The following is a 21,902-nucleotide window of genomic DNA, read 5'->3' on the forward strand; positions in this document are numbered from 1 at the left end:
CACTCCCTTCCATTTCATGCCTTCCTGTGCCACTGATTCTCCCAGTTTTGTCTGTGGGGAATGAAGAGCCATAGGCATGTGTTTTTCTTTTAATATTTGCAGGTCACAAAACCTCATGTAAACTGTAAAGGTGGTTTAGAATAATGGCATTCATTTTTCTACAAACTTATTTGTGCTTTTTCATGTGCAAGCATACAGACTCACCCATGCAGTTCCTCCCTGTTCTCCAGCCTGTGCACCTCACAAGAATCTGCACACAGCCAGACCCACTTACTTTGTCCCCATCCTGGCTGCCTTCATACTCACAGACCCTAAATTCAGGCACACATGTAGCCTGAAATTGTTAAAGCCACATAAGGGAGTTTGATGTTAACACTGACTGACTTGGCATCTTGTTTGGCACAGTGGCCCAAACTGCCTTCTGGAAAGCCACAGCAGCTCTGATTTTGACAGTATACAATTCAAATCTGCTTTAGTCTTTCACTCCATCCTTATCTCTTGCCCTTTCCTTACCCAACCCCACCCAGCTGTGCTCTCTTCCTATTCTGGAAACTTCATGTTGTGGCTCGTCTCTCAGAGTCAGCACTACAAACATTGTCTCCTTTAAACTCTAAATTTGCTATTTATTCCATAGGGAAAGGAAATTTGTGACACTGCACATTTTCCACTCTGCCTTGGCTTGCACTGCCTTGGCACATTTGTACATAGTGTATCCCTGAAATACACTTCCCCTATGCACTCAGTTTGCAAACATGATATCCTTTTCTCTAGAAATAATATTCCTTCCTTTTCTCTTCTCTTATACATCTCCTCCCTTCACATTGATTTTATTAATGTGTTTTTTGTATATGTGTAATTTAGGTGCAATGTTTAATTTTTCAAGTTCAAAAGTCTGCATTTAAAAGAAGTGGCCTAAATTTAGGCAAATATTAACAGCAGGCACTATTACCTAGCTACATCGTGCTGTGGACTTTCTTTTTAGAGACAGATGACCAAAACTTGTTCTTAAAAGAATTTTTAGAGAAACATGGGTATACTGAAAGGCAGTAATCCCTTTAAGAAGAGCCCAAATCTTAGTGCTCAAAGAATCTAGTGCAATTTTAAAGTGAGAGCTTGAAAGTGGGCAGTGGGGTAATGAGGTTGCTGCTGTATTTTTGCCTGGTTTGAAACAAATGAGGATTGGTTTTGGGAATCAAAGGGCTGGGATATTAATCCTTCCTGACCAATGAAATGAGTACTCTTTTTGTTGCCAGAACTGTGCAAACTACCCTGGAACGAGAGGTGGTACAGGGCATCCTGTCTGACAGATACGTGAGGGTTTCTTTTGTGACTTTATTGTCTGGTCACAGTCTCTGCTTTTCCTTGTGTAAATTAGCAAACAGACCCAGTCTGCCTTGCAAAACACAGCTACCACCCTGCTCAAATGAAATACAGTGATGGGCATTTTGAGCAGAGCTGATAACTAATCTTGAAACAATTTGTCTCCCAAGCAGAGATGGATATTCAACCCTTATGCCTTAGACCCATAAAAAGAGGGAAAGATTCTTACCTTGGAAGGAGGAGAATCTGTCAAAAATGGAACTTAACATAGGAATAGTAAATTTGTCTCCAGGAGAGAACAATTATTAGAGGCAAACTCCATCATACCTGTGTATGTATGCCTGTGTGCATGTGTTGGGGGAGTTGCTGGAAGCCTGGGGAGCAATACACTGTGCAGGTTTTAGAAATGCTACAGGAACTGCAGAGCTAGGGGATGACAAAAGCAAGAAATATCCTATTTCTATTTCTCATAGAGGCAGAGACAAGCCACCAGAATCTCCCTTCCTGAATTAACAGTGAGGTTTGGTTAAATGTTTCATATATAGCGTTTTCTGGGAAGTGTATCTGTGGACTCACACTCTGTTAGCTCAGGCTTTTGGCACATCACTCTTCCTCCTCTCTGTCAAAACCAGTACACGCATAAATCCCAAGCCAGACAAAGGACAAAGGAATATTCTTCCCTGACTGCTTCCAACTCCTGCATGTGCTTCCTTTTGCATTTTGTGTCATGGTCTACGTGCCTGCTCAGAGACACGTGTTCTCTACCATATACCAATATGTAGTACCCAACCAGCAGGCACATTTCCCCAAAAGTACCTATCTGCCTTGCACTCAAAGTCCCTGTATAAATAAAGTCCTATACAAAAAAATGTGGTATAGTTCAGCTTTTTTTTTCCCCATGCCCACCTCTGAACACATCAACCTTTCAAATTTGCCTACTATATGTTAATGTACCCTCTACACTCCTTCTATACCATCACTCCTTCTCAATATCTATATGGACAGACATATTCTCTCCATATGTCTCAAACATTTCATGCATACATCCTGTCATTCTTCATACCCCAACCACAGTTATTCCTCTCCTATGGCTCCAGGATTGAACTGTTGTGTTGTCCATTTCCCGGTGACAAGGGGTCTAGTTACAGGGTTATTGATTGGTTTTCATGCAGACAGATGGATCTGCCTTTGGTCTCCCCACCAAAATCCACCTCTGTATGGGCTGATTGTCACTGCTCCAGGGATAGGATTTCACCAGGAGACCACCCTCCATGCAAACATCCTTCACCCAGGCCACGGATGGTAATAAATGGAGTCAGGCTGAGCCATAATAAAAGCAATTGAGTGGGTTACCTGTGCAGACATGAGATTTATACCTCCTCATATTTGATGTGATTGTTTTATTGAGTTCTCAGTGCAGTTAGGATGCCATTTATTTATTTATTTATATGCCTACTTATCATGGAAGAGGGGGGAGTCTCTTTCAGCCTAGCTGGTGTTCAGCCTCCGTCTTGTCAAATATGAGCCCATAGAGAAGGACTCTCCAGTTTTGCTCTGTTTTTTACCTAGACTTGGACTTGATGAGTGAGCCCTTCCCACATATCTCATTTCCTATGACAGACAAAGATGTTTGTTTCAGGACCCCTGAAACCTTGAGGACTGCCTGAATTATGAGCCTAGTAGAAGCTAAGGGGCTGGTGTAAACCAAGATGTGTATATACTGATTTTCTAAAAGCACCTCTTGAAAGAATTTCCTATTTATGCTGTGCCTGTTTTGGACAATGGTTTGTGACCTATGCACAGAGCCTCTTTATGCTATTGCAATAGAAATAGTAAGTACTGGCATTGCTTCTGACTCTGTGATCACATGTGAGCATTGAGAAATATTAGCAGGTGCAAATTGATTGGAAATGAATATTTCTAAGTGAGCCCTGAGGAGTTTGGAGACCAAGTGATTAGATTGGTGATTTTCAGCTGGGTAGATAGGCATGTAAGTGCTGCTAAATCACCCCTCAGTTACTGGCACTAGAGAACGTTGGAGGCTAGTGCTGAATATCATAGTGTCTAGTATTTCATCACAAGCCTAACGGTGTTTTTTGTGGGTTTTTCAGCTCCTCTAGTCAAGTGGTAGCATGAGAATTTAGCAAAGTATGTTGCCAGTGCTTGTGGGGGCTTGAAAAGGGATCTGTCAGCTCTCAGAAGACTCAAAGGACTGCATTGTTAAGATGTTTTTAAAGTTGTTTAATAGGAGTCAGATATCCAAATCCCCTTTAAAATTTAGAGTAGAAAGGCGAAAACAAGTAAAAACAAACCTACATTGTATTACAAGTGCTCATGATTCTTATGCCAATTATACAGTTCAGGCTCTGCCTTGGCGTTTTTAAACAGTTGGGACTGATAAATATGGCAATGCAGCTATAGGCTCCAACAGATTAATTTGGATTACAGTGGAAAAAATCCTCATTCCTGTTAGTCTCAGTTTAAAAAATAATCATTTGGGAGAAGAACTCAAACCTTTCTGATGCTTTCATGAGTAGTAATCATTGTTAGAGTCACCTACACACAGATGGGATTTCCTAAGCCCCCAGTCAGATTTGTGGATGTCGGACCAATGGCAAATGCTTTTAGAAGTCTCTAGCTTTCCATTTATAGAGACCAACACCAAAAGTGGGATCTGTAAATATTTTGCTGATTTTAAGTGGAGAGCCTAAATTCCATTTGAATTTCACCATGCCTTAATTAAGGACACTGGAATCTAAGTGAAGCTCAGCCTTGTTCAACTGTTTTGAAGTCATATACTGTTATTCAAGTAATATGAAAATCTTTTGTTTGAATAGGCTTTAGGGTTAGACATGGGAGTTTTTTGACATTTGATATGTGTCTGAAAACATGACTTTGTTTTGTACGCACCATGTCATCATATCGTAAAAGGTCCAGCTGGCCTGCTAGACCATTATCTATCTCTTTAGCCAACACAAGATTATTTCTTATTGTATATTTGCTTGTTATTAATGCCACCTAGTTATATGTATTCCAAGAAATCAGGAGTTCCTATGGGATGCAATCCCACAGTTTAATGGACCTCCCTATCAGGGGATACCTTCTGTCACCATTTAAATGTTTCCTTTCTTATTTCCCTCCCTTCATTCCTGGCTATAGTGCTTTGTTTAAATGTGAATAATTCCTTTCCTGTTGGAAGGACTGTGCCCTTCAGATCACTATATTGTTCTCACCCCTTCGTCATTTCTTGGCCAAGCTACTTATATTTTCTCCTCTTTTCTCCCAAAGTCAAATTAGTTTTTTTCACATAATAGTGATTCTGGTAAATGAGGTTTAGCTTCATAAGACTCACTCACCCAGCGCAGAAGTGCAGCTACCTCTATGGCAGAATGCAACAATAATTCAGTGATTGCAAAATCCTGAAAATATTCAACTTCCAGCAAAAATCAAGCTTTTTGTGCATCTATAAAAAAAGGAAGGGCTGGGATTTTTAGGAGATAAAGGGGCCGATACGGTTCTGAACTTGGAGGTTCACAGAACAGGGAGTTCAAAACTTCCCAGGCACAACCAATTCTACTTGCTGACTGCCTCTGTTGAGCTAATATCTCTGCAATATGAAAATTAGAAAAAATGCAGCTAGCTTATTGTACTTCCTCCCATACAACCTTCCAATGGCCAGATATGATGAATAAGACAAAGAGAAATGCTGTGAGTATTCATTTACTCTTTCAGCTGTAGTAACATTGTCTGTAACCTCTGCTTTATGAGCCTGTCCTTTATTTGCAATGATAAAAAGAAGATAATACCAGGTTTGTGTCTGATGGAAAAGAGTCTGAATTTAAAGGAGTATATTCCCTGTAATGAAGCCCTGTGTGACCCGATTAGATTCTTTGCTCAGCTGAAAGCAACTGGCAGTAGAAGTCTTCTATCTTCAGAGCATGCCCTGGTGCAGGAAATCACATAGGAATCTTAGACTCAGCATCAGCTGGGAGAGAGGATTCCTGCTAGAATCCTGAGTAGAATCTGTGCGTACTAGGAAGTGCCAGGTTACAAGACCTGGTAATCTCCATTTAGTACTGTCAGACAAGTTTTCTTCACCCCTCCCTTGCACCAAAACAATGTCAGACAGAGGCAGATCCAGTCTACATGACAAGTCGAATATTTGGTCTCTATGTTGAGGAAACTGACTTGTGGCTACTAAATACTAGCAGTGGTGATGGGTTTGTGTGACACACATGCATGCTTGCAGGGTGAAGCTCGGCCAATTCACTCTGAGTTCACTGCAGACAATGCAGTTGTCACTGCTTTTGATCTCTATGAACAAGCTGCCATTAGAGATACTCTGTACTCTTCCAGCTTCTCCCTAGACTCATTACCTGTCTTCCAAGAATTTCAGATTTGTTCAGGGAGGAAAACAAGAAGCGATTCACCAGTGACTTTGCTGGGATGTCCTTTGGGGAATTCTCAAGTGCTGCCGGCTAGTGAGGGTGACTCAGAAAGCTCTGTTTGCGTAATACTGATTTCTTCCGCATATAACACAGCCCCTGCCCTGCCCTGGTTTTTGCCAGACAATTGTTTGTCTTGAAATGTTGCACATACCTCAGTTGCATGAGCTAAAGCCTCAGCTGATGTAAAACAACCTAGCTCCAGATTTGAACTTTTTCTTGTCATGTGTTGAACTCGATAGACACTTTTAGTGAAAGATCATACTGAGTTTTACAAAGGTAACTAAAAGCTGTTAGTTTCATTTTACAGATGGCGAAACAGCCTCCTAAGGAGTCCGTGTGACCTGCCTAAGATCAATCAGAAAATTAATGTCAGAACTAGTAAGAGAAGTCTGATCTTCGACTATGCCATTCTTTGCTCTAAACTACAGGCCAGCCTGAGGCCACTGAAATTGGCCCTATGCTCAATAATATTTCAGTGTACAAGTATATTTCACTGGTCTTTATAACCCAAGTCAATGTATGCATCTTTCCATATGTATTTTTAAAAGCACATCATTATTGGAGACTTCAACTAGGCATCATTAGCCAATTGCTATATCGTGAAAATGGAAACACCTCCCTAAACTATGTGCTTAATACTAGAAATTAATGAGAAGATTGAAAAAGCATCCAGCAGTTTGACTGAGATAATATATCCACTAAATTCTATTTTCTGCCATGGGGCATTAGTTAGGTCTGCTCTCAGGAGCTCAGGGTCCAAAGTGTATCCAGAAGGCTGACTGAACTCTGAAATGCTTTACCTTTGGCATGCCTTGGGTTAAGGACTAACTGGAGTCCCTAGTACTGAACCTGGCCATCCAAGAACTGGGATAGAGGGACAAATTAAGGAGGAGGTTGTTTTGCTTTGCCTTTCTGGACCTCATTCATTAATCTAAGATAATTCATTAATTTAAGAGAAGCAGGAAATAGTGCTTAAAATACAATGTCCATTGCATAACTTGCATTACCGTGAATGTATGTCCATGATGTGCTCCATCCTGTTCCTACTGAAGTACACTGTCAAATTCAAAAGATTTTTCTGGGATGATTATCATCTCATGAAACCTGTGTTCTTAGGCAAACTATATGTTCTGCTAAACAAAGGAAAAGTTCTCACTTATATCTGCCTCCAAGTTCATTTTTAGGAGACTGCCACAAGGAGCATCTAAATTTAGCAGTGTCTAAATTCAGTTGAAATACTCTAACCTGAAGTGACCAAAGATAACTGGTTTATAGTCATATGATAGATGGAAAAGTTTGGGCTGGCAGAGTGCTCAAGAAGCAAGGTGCTCAAGCAATTTAAAGCATTAATTGCTTACCAAAGCATTTGCCTGCTTCTCAATTACGTGCACTGTGTATATGTGTGTGAGTTTACACATATGCACGTATATATACGTTTGTATATATGTACGTGTGTATACCTACACATACACCATTGGTTTATGCTGCAGAATACTTAATGTATGAAGTGGGAACAGGAAAGCTCTTGGTGTAGAGATAACTGATCTCCATCCTGTCATTTCTGGTGCACTTTGCTTATTAACTCGTATACTCTCTAGACTTTTTCCCGTAATTAAAAGAAATCTACTGCATAGCAGAAGACTTTAGTACTTTCTTCTGAATCTTGACAGGGTAGTTAAGTCATGTTTTTCACTAGAGCTTTTATCTACCCTTTATCTGCATGAGTTTGGTATGAACAAGTTTCTGATAAAACTCAGAACTGAATAACATGTCGTCCCAAATGCGTCCTGCTATTCTCAGTGCAACAGTGACAGATCAGTGCAATGTAGGCACACAGAATTAATGTATTTAAAAAAAAAAAAAATTTAATTGTTTAAGGGAGACTTTTAAAATTGAATTGAAACTGTGTTGTTTTGTAGTCTCTCACCCAAAAGCCTTTACTAATGTTAAACTAATTCTCAGAAAGAAAATAAAATGTAATTAATACTTTGTCAGAAAATCTTATAATAACCAAAAGTAATTTTTTTCTATGTACAAAGACATGTCCATTTTGAAGCACAGTATTCATAGTCTATCTAGGGATATAGGTAACTTCTATTTCTGTAAATGCCTTGCTAATTGCCTTAATATGTTAAAACACTCCTGGATGTAACTCTAACTGTTCTAGACACTGGGCCAAACCAGATTTTGCTTTGAAAACTTCACATTTTGCAGAAGTAAGAAGAGAGATGTTTACTGATGGCTAGGTTTTAAAACTGTCATCTCTCTGAAGCTGCTCAGAGACTGCGTATTAGATTAACTCCAATTTGTGATTGGTGATCAGAGACATGACAATGTACTCCAGGTAAGGAATTTGCTGTTACAAAGAACTGATCCAATTCTTTATGTGAATTTTTACGAGGGAGAGGAAAATGTGTATTTAAACTGTGAACTTAGTCCCTTCTTTGTGTTTTGTGAGTTCTGTGAGCTGGAGTCATGAAAGTCACTGGAGTGATGAAGTTCCCGCTACTCTCCACAGCACTAGGATTCGGCCCTAATATACTCAATATTTCCTATTTCATGGCAATTTTTTCCCAGTTCACTGTCCTGTTCTTGTCTAGGACAGACTTGCAAATTCTGCAACCTGTGTTATGGGCTTACTTCCTCACAGATGGGAGTTTCAGGGAGCCTCATACAAAGATGAACAGTGGGAAGTTGGGTCTGAATTTCATAAAGGAATGGGGAAAGACAAAATCTTATGAAGCTAAAATGCTCTTGAGCCTTGGGGACTGCACACTCAAATGCCATTGCAGTGGTGGGTCACAGCTGAGCATCTTTAGTATAATAATACTTAGTAGCTACAAAATACTTGTCCTCAAAGTATTTTATAAGTACAATCTAACTGACATCTGTTTCCACGTCCTGCTGAGAAAAATCAGTTTTCATTTCCAGTGTGGGGAAACTGAGGCACAAAACTCCTAAAGTCGTGCCGCAGACTGGTAGCATGGTGGGAGCCAAATCTGGTGCTCTGCCTTCTGCCCATGACATCACAACCCAGGCATGAGGCATTGAGTCCAGCAAGCATAAGACTGAGACTTCAGTGACTTTTGGATGCTGAGATCCCTTAAGCTAGCTGAAGTAGAAATGTATTTTGGGTCCACACATGCTATTCCTCCAAAGAGCCTGTGTCCAGTTCCTCTGGACTTCCATACCGCCAGCTCAATTCCTTACAGGAATAGCTGTCTGTCCTTCCACAGCTGCCTTTGTAAGGTGTCTGAATGTCAAACTGTTATTATTTCAATACCTGACTGAGAGAGTAACAGAGACCTGGAGGTTTTTTAGGAGGGTGTATAATTAGCCGATCAGTATTATGTTACCCTGTTCATAACTTAATAACCATTTTAATACAGATGGCACACACAGGGATAATTTCCTAGGGTAGCCTAGCAGTATATTACAGAGACAGTGTGTCTGAGGGAATCTTTCTTAGCCAAGGTACATTCCACTAGCTAATTCTACCTGCTGTTTTCAAGATGATTTGGGATAATTCCATATCATTTGCAAAATATTAAAACCCATTTATATAGGATGCCAGATTTAGAAATACACAGTCTGAGTTATTAGACATATTTTGATAAATCTGCCATGAAAAGTGCAGGACAAAAAAATACCACTGTGTTTTCCTTGCTATTTATTTTTTGCTTCCCTTGCTATAAAAATACACCAGGTTTTGGTTTTATTTTTTTTAATCTGGCTAAATTTGTTATATATCAAAAGGGCCAATATACTGATTTGTGCATTTTGTCAGTGTAGACACTACAAAAGCCTGCATGCTTATTTACACATACCCTATGTATGTTTATTTGACTGGGAAGAGCCACACACTTGGGATTGCATCCAAAATTTCACGTATTTTTACTCTGTTGGTGAGGTTTTTCATGCCTATGTATGTACCTTTTGCAAATATCTCTGTGTTACTCTGTTTCTAGAGGTTGTATTTCTGTGGGTATGGTCAGGGTATCTGTACATACATAACACTAAAACAGTGTAATTACTTTTCTGTGTGCACAAGAGTGTTGTGTTGCCGAAGTGTGAAGGTCTGATGTACGTTTTGTTTGAACGTGCAGACATGTGAACAGTCTGAGTGCTTTGACGTCTGTCAGTACTCGATTACATCTATTCCCTTTTCTCCTGCATCGATCCTGGTTTTTTGCCTGTCATATGGTTATTTTTCTCACCTCAAACCTGAGACCAAATCTGAGTCCCTCCAACAACAAAATTCGCACCCTAACAGCCGGGGGAGGAAATGGGGGGGGGGGGGAGGGGGGCACGGGGGGGAATGGTTCGCTGCTGCCCAGCCTTCTTCGAGGGCAGGGATCAGACCGAGTCGGGGCCACAGGGACCGCGGAGGGCAGCGCTCCCCAGCCGAGTAAAGAACCGCCCGGAAAATTTAGCCGTTCTCTCGGGCTACCGACGGGGAGTGAGCCGGGGGAGTGGGTGCAAGGGAATCCTTCCTCCCGCGCTCAGCGGCTCGCGGCTGTGAGCTCAGCTTGGCAGAAGATGACGGCAGCCTTCCGGCTCAGAGCTCTAATACCCTGGCAAGGCTGGAGGTCATCTACACCCGGTAGGGGTGTTCGAGGGACACGGGAAACCCCGGCTCCGCAGCCCATCACCCCTCCAGCCTGAACAGCACCCAAAGCTTGTGGCAGTGCCAGGCTGCTCGGCGGGAGCTCAGGTGCTCTCGCAGCAGCGCTCCCCCGACCCCCGGCTGCCCCCGGGCCAGGCGGCGGGCACACGCTGCGGCCCTGCGGCAGCGAGCCCCGGGACAGATCCGCGCACCCGCTGCTCGCTGCGGGCGCTGGGGGAACGGGCAGCTGTTTTCGGTCCCGCTGCCCAGAACTGAGTTCGGAAGTCACAGCGGAGCCGGGGAGTGTCCGCTGGACCGGGCCGGGGACTGGCGGGCTGTGGCCACGGGTTCCGCTGCTGGCAGGGGACTGGAGAAGGCTGGATCTACCCTGACCGAGGAATGATTAGGCCGTCCTCGCTGTTGGAAGGGTTTCATAGGGCCGTAAAGATGCGACTGGGCCGCGAGCTGCGGGGTTGCTCTTACCTGTTTATGGAGGAGACGCTGGGGACCGTGTCGTTGTCGCAGATGCCCTCGGCCAATAGCCTGTCCCGGATCTCCCAGGCGAACATTGTCGGGTTTTGTCTCTTGTACTCGGCGATTTTATCCACTACTTTGGGGGTGGCCACTTTGGGTTTGGAGCCTCCGATCACGCCGGGCTTGATGCTTCCCGTCTCGTAATACCTGCACAAAAGACGGTCAGTGACCTGCCGTGTCAGGAATGGCTCCGCCGTCCTCGAGCACTCAGAGCCCGACTGCCCCCCAGAGCGCCCCGCGGCCCCCTGCCCTGTGCCCCACCTCGGCTTCGGCCCGCGGGTACGCGGCGTCGGGCCGTGGCCGCTCGGGAGGTGCATGTCGCGGCTCCGCGAGATACCAGGCGGCCTGACCTGGGGCTAAGGCAATCCCTTCGCCTCTCTAGGGCTCGCTCTCCGTTTGGGGTTTTTTTTTTCCCCCTTTTTTTTTTCCTTTTTTTTTTTGTGTGCGTGTGTTTGTGTGTGTGCTAGAAGCGAGGGGCGCTGCCTCCCCCTTCCCCGGCTTTATGCGCACACACTTCTTCTAGGCCATGGGGTCGGGAAATAAAACAGAAACCTTCCCCGTCGTACGGAGGTGAAGCCCGCCGAACGCGGGATCGGGCCGGGCGGCCCGGGAGGAGGCGTGGAGAACGAGCAGTGGCGGGCTCGCATTCCCCCGCCTGGATCTCCCAGCCGGCCGCTCCCGACTCGGGGCGCTGGCCGGGCTGCGGGTGCAAGAGAGCGGTTTATCCCGGCCCGGCGTCCCTCTAAAGCGGGTGCTCGTACAGGGCACCTCCAGCCCACTCCCCGCTGGCCATTAGCTCTGCTGCCGGCAGCGTTTCTGTCCTGGCCTTCGCCGGGCACGGCGGCGCGCATACCGTACGCACCGGCGGCTGGGGCTCTGCCGCCCGCTCACACCGCTCCGCATTCAAACGGCAGGGCCAGGGCGCCGGGTCTCCCCGAGTAACCCCTAGGGATATTGCACACCGCATTTGGCGATGACCGGTTACCGCGGGCATTTATTTATTTATTTATTTACCCCGTTGTTTATTTACCCATGTATTTGGTAAGGCTGCTTACGGATTGTTGTGAGTTAGGGTTTTTTTTGTTGTTGCTGGATTGGGGTTTTTTGGTCGTTCTTTCGTTTTCTTTCTCCCGTCCCTTCTCTTTCCCGCCCTCCCGCCCACCCTTCTCAAATTATTTTGTCTTCCCAGGAGTTTTCAAACACCGCCGGTGAGAGAAAGGGGGAGGCGGGGGAGAAACACGTCCTTGCCAGCTGGAGGAGGGGGCCCTGCTCAGCCGCGGGTCCCTACTGTGCGAAGGTGCTGGGGCCGCTCGGGGTCGTGGCGGGGAGAGCCCGGTGCCGCGGGAAGGGCGGAAGGTCATACTGGAGCGGGGAAGGGATGCAACGTTGCAGTCTCAGGGGAGGGGAAGGAGCTGCCTCTTTCCTTACCTGCCCAGGATCTTGCTGACACAACCGTGGCTGACCCGCAGCTGCCTGGAAATGTCACAGGGTCGCACCCCCTGGTGAGCCAGCTCCACTATCCTTTGTCTCACCACGTCAGGTAGGGGCCTGCCGTTCACAAACACCCCCCCGAGCTGGTTCACACCCCCGTGCCCTGCTGGGGAAAGAGAAATAAAAAAAACACAACAACCCACGCACACCAGAAACACACCGTTAGTCGTGGGTTCTTTACCACTCGTACTGCAAAATCTCCGGTCATTACAGATGGATGGAGGTGATGGCGGGGGGTCGAGAGTGGGGGACAGGACGTGGGGAAGCGAGAGAAGATAAAAAGGAGGAAGGAGAGAAAGAAGAAGGAAAAAACAGGGAGAATAAGAAAATGAGAGAGATAACAAGAGAAAGAAAAGGATGAGGAAATAGAAAGAAAAGAAAAAATGAAAGCAGAAAGAAAGAAAGAAAGAAAGAAAGAAAGAAAGAAAGAAAGAAAGAAAGAAAGAAAGAAAGAAAGAAAGAAAGAAAGAAAGAAAGAAAGAAAGAAAGAAAGAAAGAAAGAAAGAAAGAAAGAAAGAAAGAAAGAAAGAAAGAAAGATAGATAGATAGATAGATAGATGGAAGAGAAAAAGAAAAAAAGATGAAAGATGGAAAGATGGAAAGAGAAGGCAGAGTGAATTTTCCCGAACCGGGGGAAGACTGTCCTCCACCTTCCCGTACGCCACTTTCCCTCCCCGAGCCGCTCTCCTCCTGCGGTCCCGACCGGGATGACGGAGCGGTGGATTCTCAGGGCCATTGTGATGGGCCGAAGATGGAAACAGCGCCCGCGCCCGCTCCTCTCCCCAGAGCAGGGTAGCAATGCACTCCCAAACTCCAGAGCTCGACCTCTTAGAGGCTCCGGGCGGACTCTGCCGCAGACCCCCTTCTCTTTACTCCTGGGCTTTTTCTCTTATTTTCTTTCCAGGATTTTCTATCACGTTGTCAATTACAGTTCCTCGCGAACTCCGCCCTCCCTCACCCCGCGGCATGTCCCCCATGCAAGCAGTCCTATACCGTTATTTTGGGATGCGAGTTGAAAAGACTCACAGAGAAAAAGAGAAAGGGAAAGAAATGGAGTGAGAGACAGAGAAAGAAAATATTTTGAGTCCCGCAGCTGGTGCTCCTTTACAGGCGGACCCTCTCTCTCATTAGCTTTCGATCTTTACAGGAAAAAATTTCCAGGAAAAAAAAATTAACAGACTCGTACGGTTCCGGGTTTTTGTTCCACCACAAAAACCTAATTCAGGGAGGCTTTAAATTAGCTGTTTTCATCTGTTCCCCCCTTTCCAGGCAAAAGCCCGCTCTCTCTCAGATAGGACTGCTAGGATCTCTTTTTCCCCCCGATCTGTCTTTCTCCATTTCTAGAAATAACTTGGGAAAAAAAAAAAAAAAAAAAAAGGTATGCACCTGCTAAGCGTGGGCACGAGAAACGGAGTGACAGGGATAAAGGGAAATATCTCCTTTTGAGACGCGACTAGACAGTTGGTCGTGAATCCAACGTCTACGTTAGAGCCGAGAGCAGCTCGCCTTTGCCCGGGCACGGGGAGATGCCCACTCGCAGGCGGTACAGCTTCGCTGGCGCTGCTACCTGAGCGTCTCTGTCTCTGGAATATCCAGCTGATATAGCTGTGGAGTGCACTCTGTATTAAAGCTTTCTTTTCATACAACCCTAACCTCCTGTATTTTCGTCGCCAAGAGATCTTAGTTCGTTTTGCAGTTTGCTGAAAAATGATCTGTTTGTATTTTCGTTGAGGGTTTTTTTCTTTCCTGCTTCTGACACTGACTTATTGGCTCTGAACTTAGTGGAAACTCTCATTGCCCTGCGATCGATCCAAGTCCTTTCGCACAAATAGAGTTTTTCCCATCTCCCCCACCCCTTCAGTAACACCTTCACACACATCCCCTCCCAGCCCCATCGGCCGGGGCGCCGGCTGGCTTTCTCGTCGTTCCCCGCTGAACCGGGGTTATTTTTTGCATTCTTTTGTTAGTATTTTTTAAAACATATTTAGGGTTTCAGAGGGGACGGGGAATATTTATCTTCCTCTACTAAAACCCGCGGGTATATATTGTTGTGTTTTTCCTTCATTTGTTCAGAACCCCTTCTGCACATGTTGCCTCTAAAGTTACAGGATAGCAATTTCTTCGGCAACTCCATGATAAATAATTCAAAGCACCTATTATAACTCGCATTACAAAGTATTAAAAGGCAACAGATGCAAAAAGATTAAAAATTAATAATTCAAATTACTGCAGTCCGGGTATTTTTCACACGAGTTTGTTTTGCTCTGCCCCATGGTTTTCTAAGATTCTTTCTATCGGAGCAGTCAGATATTTACGTGTATTTATCTGCATGTAGGTGCTGGCATCTGTATCCGCACAGACCCAGTCGTGCCGCTGTCGTACCGATCGTGTGTTGCTGTCTGTCTGTCTGCGTGTCAGGAGCCTGCGCCCGCATCTGTTTTAATTGCTTAATAATATCCAGGTCTGTAGCTCCAGAAATCCATTTTAGCAAACGAATCAAATGTTGGTGGGGTTTTTTTGTTTTGTTCTGGGTTTGTTTTTTGTTTTTTTTTTCTTTGCCCTAATCGGAAGCCAAAAATTGGTCCGGAATCTCTCTAGAGTTTTTTAAAAATCAGCGACAGTGAAATGCCTCTTTCGAGGCATTTTGGATCATTCTGGAGCCAGAATTACTGACATCGCATCTGAAAACAGGTCGCACCGCTGAAAACTAAAAATAATGTCTAATGCACGGACTGTTTGCTGTTAAAGCTCTTCGGAAATTAAACCTCACATTTTAAGCAATGTATTCTGGAAATCAATTATTAGGAAACAAAAAGGCAGTTACCTACATCCGCGTTTGGGGATTTGGTAATGGGTTTGTATTTTTGCCCCTTCCTTCTCAAGGCAAAATCGGGATTTTTTAAAACTTCAAGCATTTACATTTTCTATCTTTTCGATGTGTGTTTTATGCAGCGGGCAGGGCGTGTCCTCAAAAGTTTCGGTGTCAAAAGTTACAAATTGCTCTTAATTATTCATTTCCTGACTCAACATACTCTCAATCTCAGCTTTCTATTTGTATTTTTCTTCTTCAGTTTAAATATCGGAATTATTTTCTCTCCTGTGGTTAAATTAAAATCACTGGAAATTCCTGGTTACAGTCTCTAGTAAAGGGGGCTTTTCGCTTTCCTTCGTCCCCCTCTTAAGAAAGCCTTTTAAAATTGAAAATAAGCACGAATGCCCTTTCCTCTGTGCCAGGAATGTATTTAAAATTCACACCGGGTATCTGGTAAATAAACCAGGAGGGATCGTGGCTTCTTGGGAGTCTCCAAAGCCACTTCATCTCCCAACCATACAATTGTCCTATTTTTCCCGCAGTCCAACCTTTCGCCAAACCAAAACGACTCACAGAACAGCCACCTACTAACCCGCCATTAATTTGAAACTGGCGTCTTCCCTCCCTGCCACTGAAATCCGAAATCAAAGCAAACAGCATCGGACCGCGGGGAAATCTGGGGGGTTAAAGCCGCGGAGGGTTGCGGGGAGTCCCGGCCCGGCTGGGCACGGACAGAGAAAGGGCCCGTCCCGGGGACTGACACGAGTCCGAATAAACTCCTGTTGTCTGAGGGGCAATGGGGAAAGTGTATTTGCGGAGGATAGAGCTGGTTCAGAGGGGCCTTTCTTTCGCACACACAGGGCACGCAGCACAGGCACAGCCTCACACAGTCCCCTGCCCTCGGACTGGGGGTCCTGGCCCCCTCCCCAGTGCCGGCACGGAGCTCGGCTCCCCTCGGCTCCGGGGCTGCCCGGCATCCTCGCTCTGCTGGTCGGGCCGGCAGTATCCGTCCTGCCTTTTGAACGCCTCTCTAAGCCCTTTATCGACCAGGGTGGAAAGGTGGACCTGAAGGAGGATCAGGTGAGGAAGGATGGTCGGGGAAGGAAGAATGAAGGGATGAGAAAGGGACAGCAGCGGAAGGAGCCGGGCTCCAGTACTCACGGTGCATTGCTGAGAAGGGGTCTGCTTTGCAGTGCATATCCATGGGGAGGCAAAGGAATGGGAAGAAATCGGCTGAAGCCGCCGTGTCGCCTCTAAAACTCAACTTCAAGACTTAGGGGAGAAAAAAATTAAAAAAAAAAAAAAAGGAAAACAAAACAAAACAAAAAAGCACACGAGGAGAGGAGAGGAGGGGAGCGGCAGGATGCGCTGGGCCCCCTGCCCGGCAGAGCGGGCAGCGAAGTACTTTCCGGGGGGCGGGAGGGTTGCGCCGGCCTTGGGGGAGTCAGCAGAGTCCGTGGGAGCGAGGGACTGGCGGCGCCGGGGGGCAGGTGGGTGTCATGGCTGGGAGGGCTCAGAGCATCCCCGGCGGCGGGGAGGGGGTGCCGGAGCAAGGTGCGGCCGGCGGCCAGGCGGCAGAAGGCGCAGGAGGACGCGGCTCTCCCTCCTTCTCCTCCCGCGGTCCGGGGCTAGTTCATTTAAGTTCAAAGCAGAGTAGCAATCCCCGGGAAAGCGGCGAGCGGCGGGCGGGCGCGACCCCTCCTCTCGGCCGGGCGGCGGATCCGGCGCCTGGCGGACTTTCGCCCGAGGTGGGAAGTGCTTGCGAGAAGCCGGGGCCGGAGACTGGAGCCTCCGCTCCCGGTGTGTGTCTCTCTAAAAGCCGCAGCGCCCTCAGCCCCCCGCCCGCCTCCCCGGAGATGGATGACTTGTCAGACAAAGGCAATAGATTCCGACACTCTCTGATTCGCCAGCGCGCCGAGCCGAGCGCGGCCAGGAGAGGAGAGGAGAGGGGAGAGGAGAGAAGAGAGGAGAGAGAGGAGGGCCGGGCCGGCGGCGCTCGGCGCGGGGGGGGCCGTTGCCTGCGGGACCCGGCGGCGGGGGAGCCCCGGCCGCGCGCTCCGGAGCGCCCCGGGCCCTGCGTGTGCGGGGCGGCGGCGCCCCTGCCCGGCCCGCGGGAACGGACGTGAGCCCCGCTTTGTTGTCACTTGCGGCTCAGGATCCTTAACTCCCTTATTTAACACAAGCACACACGCCTTGCTAGTTTCATCTCCCTTCTCACGCTCCGCTTTTTTGTACCGGAGACTTTACTCGGGGTAAAGCGGCACAGGAGGAGGATTCGATACACATCAAGGCTCCCGTGGTGTGCGGCTTAGTGTGGGAGAAAGAAAGAAAGGAGGTGAGGGAGAGAGAAGAAGGAAAATAAAAAGGAGAGGGACAGCCAGAGGAGAGAGAGAGAGATCAAGAGGGGAATGTATAAAGAAGGAAAAAAAAAAAAAAGAAAAATAAATAGAAGCCAGACAGACCGAGAGAAAGAAAGAACGAGACAGAGAGAGAACGAAGGAGCAAGCGAGCTTCTTGCACCTCTTTAAACTGAGAGATTGGGCCCGTTTCAGTCATTGCAAAGTTTTCCCTCACACGCATTTGGGGAATATAACAGCAAATTCAATCTCACACTTTCCCCATCTCTGCTGCGTCTTTTTTTTTTCTTTTCTTTTTCTTTTCTTTTCTTTTTTTTTTTTTTTTTTTTAATGCTAGAGTGGGATTTTAAAATTATTTCACTAATAAGTCTACTGCTAAAAGACATGGCTTTGACCTAGCAGAGCAATATAGAGCAAGTAAGAAACACCTTCTTAGCGTAATAACCAGGGGCAAAAAGGGAAGACAGAAATTGCTGTGAGCTCAATTTTGACTTTCAGACTTGAGAGTTTACCATCAACTGAAATGTACTTCCTTCTCTTTTCCTCCTTCATCCTTCCCCATCCCTCTGCTTATCTGTCACAAAACAGCCCCCCCTCCCCTTTTTTTTTCTAACCACTTTAAGTAAAGAATGTCTGAGAGATCTTTATGAAATATTTTCCACTGTCTCATAAATCATTTTGGCACTTCAGCTGATGTTTTATCTTTCTCTCTCCCCTCTGTCTTTCCCTTGTGTGCAAAAAAAGGATGATTTGGAAAATAAAATTTTTTGCTACACCACCGGGGTTACATAGAAGTGAGTCCTCGGTGACTGCGGGGCTGCGCTGAGGACAGGCGCGGAGGGCACGGCTGAGGCGGCCCTGCCCGCTCCTGGCAGCAACTCCTGCACAGGGCGAATTTTCCGCGGGAGTGGGGGGCTCTGCGCTGCCCGCTCAGGACCGGTGATCGCTGCCGCCCGCCTGGCGAAGGCAAAGGCACTGCTCCGTCCCTCCCGGGGAGCTGCCGCCTCACGCCAGGCTGAGGGCGGCCGCTGCTTTCCGCGGGCTGCCCCGCTGCCGGGCCAGGGTGCCCGGCTCACCATGGACGCGCCGTGGCTCCGACCCGCCGGCCGCAGCTCGCCCTCCCGCGCCGGGCCCGCAGCGCCTCCCGCCCACCCTCCGGGTCCCTTATCAGCGTTCCCGCCTCGGGCTCCGGGCACGGCCGCGGCGGGGCCGCCCCGCGCAGGGGCGGGGGGGGCGGCCGGGGCTCAGGTGCGGGCGGCGGCGCTCCCCACCGCGGCCTCTAGATGGAGCCCTCCGGTCGCTTGGAAGAGCGGGGAAGGGCCGGCGGCGGGCCCGGGCCGCCGCGATCCCGCCGGGATCCCCGGCACGGCCCGGCACGGCCCGGCACGGCCCGCGTGTATCTGTTGGTGGGACAACGGCGGCTGTCGAGCCCCCCGGCAGCAGAGTCTCCTGTTCGCGGCGGGGCCGGGAGCCTGCTTATCGCCGCTGCCGGGAGCCCCTCCCGCCACTCGGCGCCTCCCGCGTTGCCCGTGGCTGGAAATGGCCCTGTTACAACTCTCCCTCACCGACTGGTCTAGGTCACTTCTCGTCTTCCAGCAGCCACCCCCGCTCTTCCCTCCCTTCCGCCCCAGGCAGCCCCCATTGCCCCGCGCCCTTGGGGGCGTGCTTAGGCACACAGCCGAGCCCGAAGGCAGAGCGAGAGATGCGGGCGGGAGCCCCCGGCAATGCCCGGTGGAAGGGAACTCCCTGCGCCTGCACTAACGCTTGGTGAGTTCATGGACCCTCTCTCAGAGATGCTCTGAGCCTTTGTAACTGCCGATTGTACGGTGAGGAGATAACAGCTTGGTGGTGGGCTGGGGCAGCCGGCGAATCCCAAATCTCCCGATAATGTATTTTGCCTTAGTTTCCTCACTATTTTCCCATATCACTGAGAAGAAAGACAGGAATAACAGACTCGAGAAATACACAAAATGAGCACTCTGCGACACGACGCCTGAATCCCACGGCACGGAGGTAACCCGAGAAAACCGGGGAACCCTGAGCCTGGTAGAACAAGACAGCTTTCGAAGGGAAGGGAAGGGAAGGGAAGGGAAGGGAAGGGAAGGGAAGGGAAGGGAAGGGAAGGGAAGGGAAGGGAAGGGAAGGGAAGGGAAGGGAAGGGAAGGGAAGGGAAGGGAAGGGAAGGGAAGGGAAGGGAAGGGAAGGGAAGGGAAGGGAAGACTGTCCGCTAGCTGTCCCCTTCCCCCCACCACACATACCACAATATCACCTGGTGCCCCTTCCCACACCAGACTTCCTGGAAGTATTGCTTTGTCAACGTTTAAATCCACTGAACAGTTTCTGCCTTCCCAAATTAAAAATAGCGGCCTGCCTGCACGCCCCCGGACACTGCCGTGTGTCCCGAGGGACCGGGCAAGGCTAAGACCACGGTCCTCTTTCCACTCCCATAGTTTCACACCTATTCCACTTCACGAGCCCTGGGTACTTATTCCCCTGCCCCACTTTAGATTAATATTTTCTCTTTTCTCTTTTTTCTTTTCTTTTCTTTTCTTTTCTTTTCTTTTCTTTTCTTTTCTTTTCTTTTCTTTTCTTTTCTTTTCTTTTCTTTTCTTTTCTTTTCTTTTCTTTTCTTTTCTTTTCTTTTCTTTTCTTTTCTTTTCTTTTCTTTTCTTTTCTTTTCTTTTCTTTTTTCTTTTCCTTTCTTTTCTTTCCTTTTCCTTTTTTCTCTCCTGCTTTTATTTTTTTTACTCAAAGAGGATCTGAGGATCTCCCCCTTCTTCTTTAACCCAGCCTCCCCCCCCCCCCCCAAACTAGAAACATTTACACTTCAAAAGAGGCGGCCGCCTCCCTGCGGAAATTTCAAGAAAAATAAACTTTTGGGGTGAGTTGATAGTAGTGATAGCCATCTTTCGATCTGCTTCATTAGCCGGCTTTCTCCAGCTGATCAAGTCGAAATCTTCTGCATTGATCCTGTTTCCCACCCTTGGTTCCAATACACATAACCTCGAGGGCCCTGTCAGGTTCCCTCCGAAGTCCTTTGAGTTCTGCCGTGCTGCCTTGGCTTCGCTAACTTGCCGCCTCGCCTTGTCCCTGGCAACCAGGTTGTACAGACACTGCTCTCGGAAGCTGCTCCCCCTGCTCCGCTGCCCGCTCGGGAAGGGCACCATGCCCAGGAACAATAGGGGTTGGGCAGCGAGGGGAGCCCCTCGGAGAGCTCAGGCCTGGAGTAAAAGGCTGTGCCTGCGATCGCAGTTGGCTCCAGAGCCAGCACTTGCATCCACGTTGGTTCCCTGTTTTCTGCGGGTTGTCTGTAGCCAATTACGCTGGAAAACAGCTAAACGCGACCTATGGCCATAGGATGCAGGAGGGCATGCTGCGGAGGTACGACATCTGTACAACATGGAGATGCTGCTAAGTTCTCGGCTCCACACCTTGCCTGTCTTCTTCCCCTTGTCAAGTGCACAAATACTTACACCCTAAATGTTGGTAGTTTGGAGGTGGTTTAGCTCAACCCTTAATATTCTCAGCACCATATTTACGAATTCACAGAATAAATCTATGCTGACCTTCTATGTGTATTTTTCTGACACATAGTTTCTGTGTCAACTAATTTAACCTCTCATGAGAAAGTCAGTGGCAAAATCCCTGTCTGTGAAAAGATGAAGAGGGGAAAAAAATTATAAAAAGGCCCCACAAAGATGCGAGCATTTAACGGAAGGAGTCGGCGTGTGTGTGAGTGTCAGAGGGATCTTCAAGGAAGCGGACACTTTGGTAAAACATTCCCGGACGACTTTTGGGGTGCTTTGTCTGAGGACAGGATGATTTCTGGCCTGAGATTTCTCCCTGCCTCTCGCCAACGAGCGCCCAGATGAAAGGGGTATCCACACTTTCTCTGTAGCGGTGCTGTGGTCTGATCATCCCGGAGGGGAGCGGGCGATGGGGCAGGGCGGAGGTGCCGAGCAGTAGCGTGGGGATATGGAAACAGGACCGAAGCTGTGTGAGAGGATTCCCGAGGGCCGCGTAGGGCCGGGTAGGGCCCAGCAGGGCTAGGGGAGGCAGTCAGCGTCCATCTGCTCCTCCCCGTTCCCCCAGCCGCTCTGCCCAGGACACCCGAGATTGCTCTTGGTGGCCGAGTTCAACAAATAAACATAAAGTTAGGTTTTAAACGAACTGTTAATAAGAAAGAGGGCGCGAAAAGAATAAAAGACCCCCATCCTTCCCCTCCCCCTGTGTCTCCGAGCCCCTCTTCCCCTCTCCCTCTCTCTCCCCCTCTAAGCACCTCTGGTCACGTTGGAGGATGAGTTTTTGGAGAGCTTCTGGTACAATATGGAGCA

The 21,902-nt window shown here is 47.8% G+C and overlaps 2 protein-coding genes across 14 annotated transcripts in view; one reads left to right on the top strand and one right to left on the bottom strand.

Moving 5' to 3' along the window:
* Window positions 1-21,902, top strand: part of LOC138112768 (uncharacterized) — a 212,212-nt gene that overhangs the window by 176,177 nt on the left and 14,133 nt on the right. The gene's annotated exons all lie outside the window — the stretch shown is intronic.
* Window positions 1-21,902, bottom strand: part of PAX2 (paired box 2) — a 105,669-nt gene that overhangs the window by 75,344 nt on the left and 8,423 nt on the right. For 4 of the 13 annotated variants that reach the window (XM_069019498.1, XM_069019491.1, XM_069019497.1 and 1 more), the window contains exons 1-3: window positions 16,373-17,003; window positions 12,337-12,505; window positions 10,858-11,055 (exon numbers count right to left, since the gene is read on the bottom strand). In XM_069019498.1, coding sequence (XP_068875599.1) covers window positions 10,858-11,055; window positions 12,337-12,505; window positions 16,373-16,415 — 410 coding nt within the window. In that variant the 5' untranslated portion in view covers window positions 16,416-17,003. Of the gene's footprint in view, window positions 1-10,857; window positions 11,056-12,336; window positions 12,506-16,372; window positions 17,005-21,902 lie in introns of those variants that run through there. The other 9 variants (XM_069019493.1, XM_069019496.1, XM_069019495.1 and 6 more) reach the window with 5 other exon arrangements.

Source organism: Aphelocoma coerulescens, chromosome 6 (genome assembly GCF_041296385.1).
Source record: "Aphelocoma coerulescens isolate FSJ_1873_10779 chromosome 6, UR_Acoe_1.0, whole genome shotgun sequence".
Classification (NCBI taxonomy): Eukaryota; Metazoa; Chordata; class Aves; order Passeriformes; family Corvidae; genus Aphelocoma; species Aphelocoma coerulescens.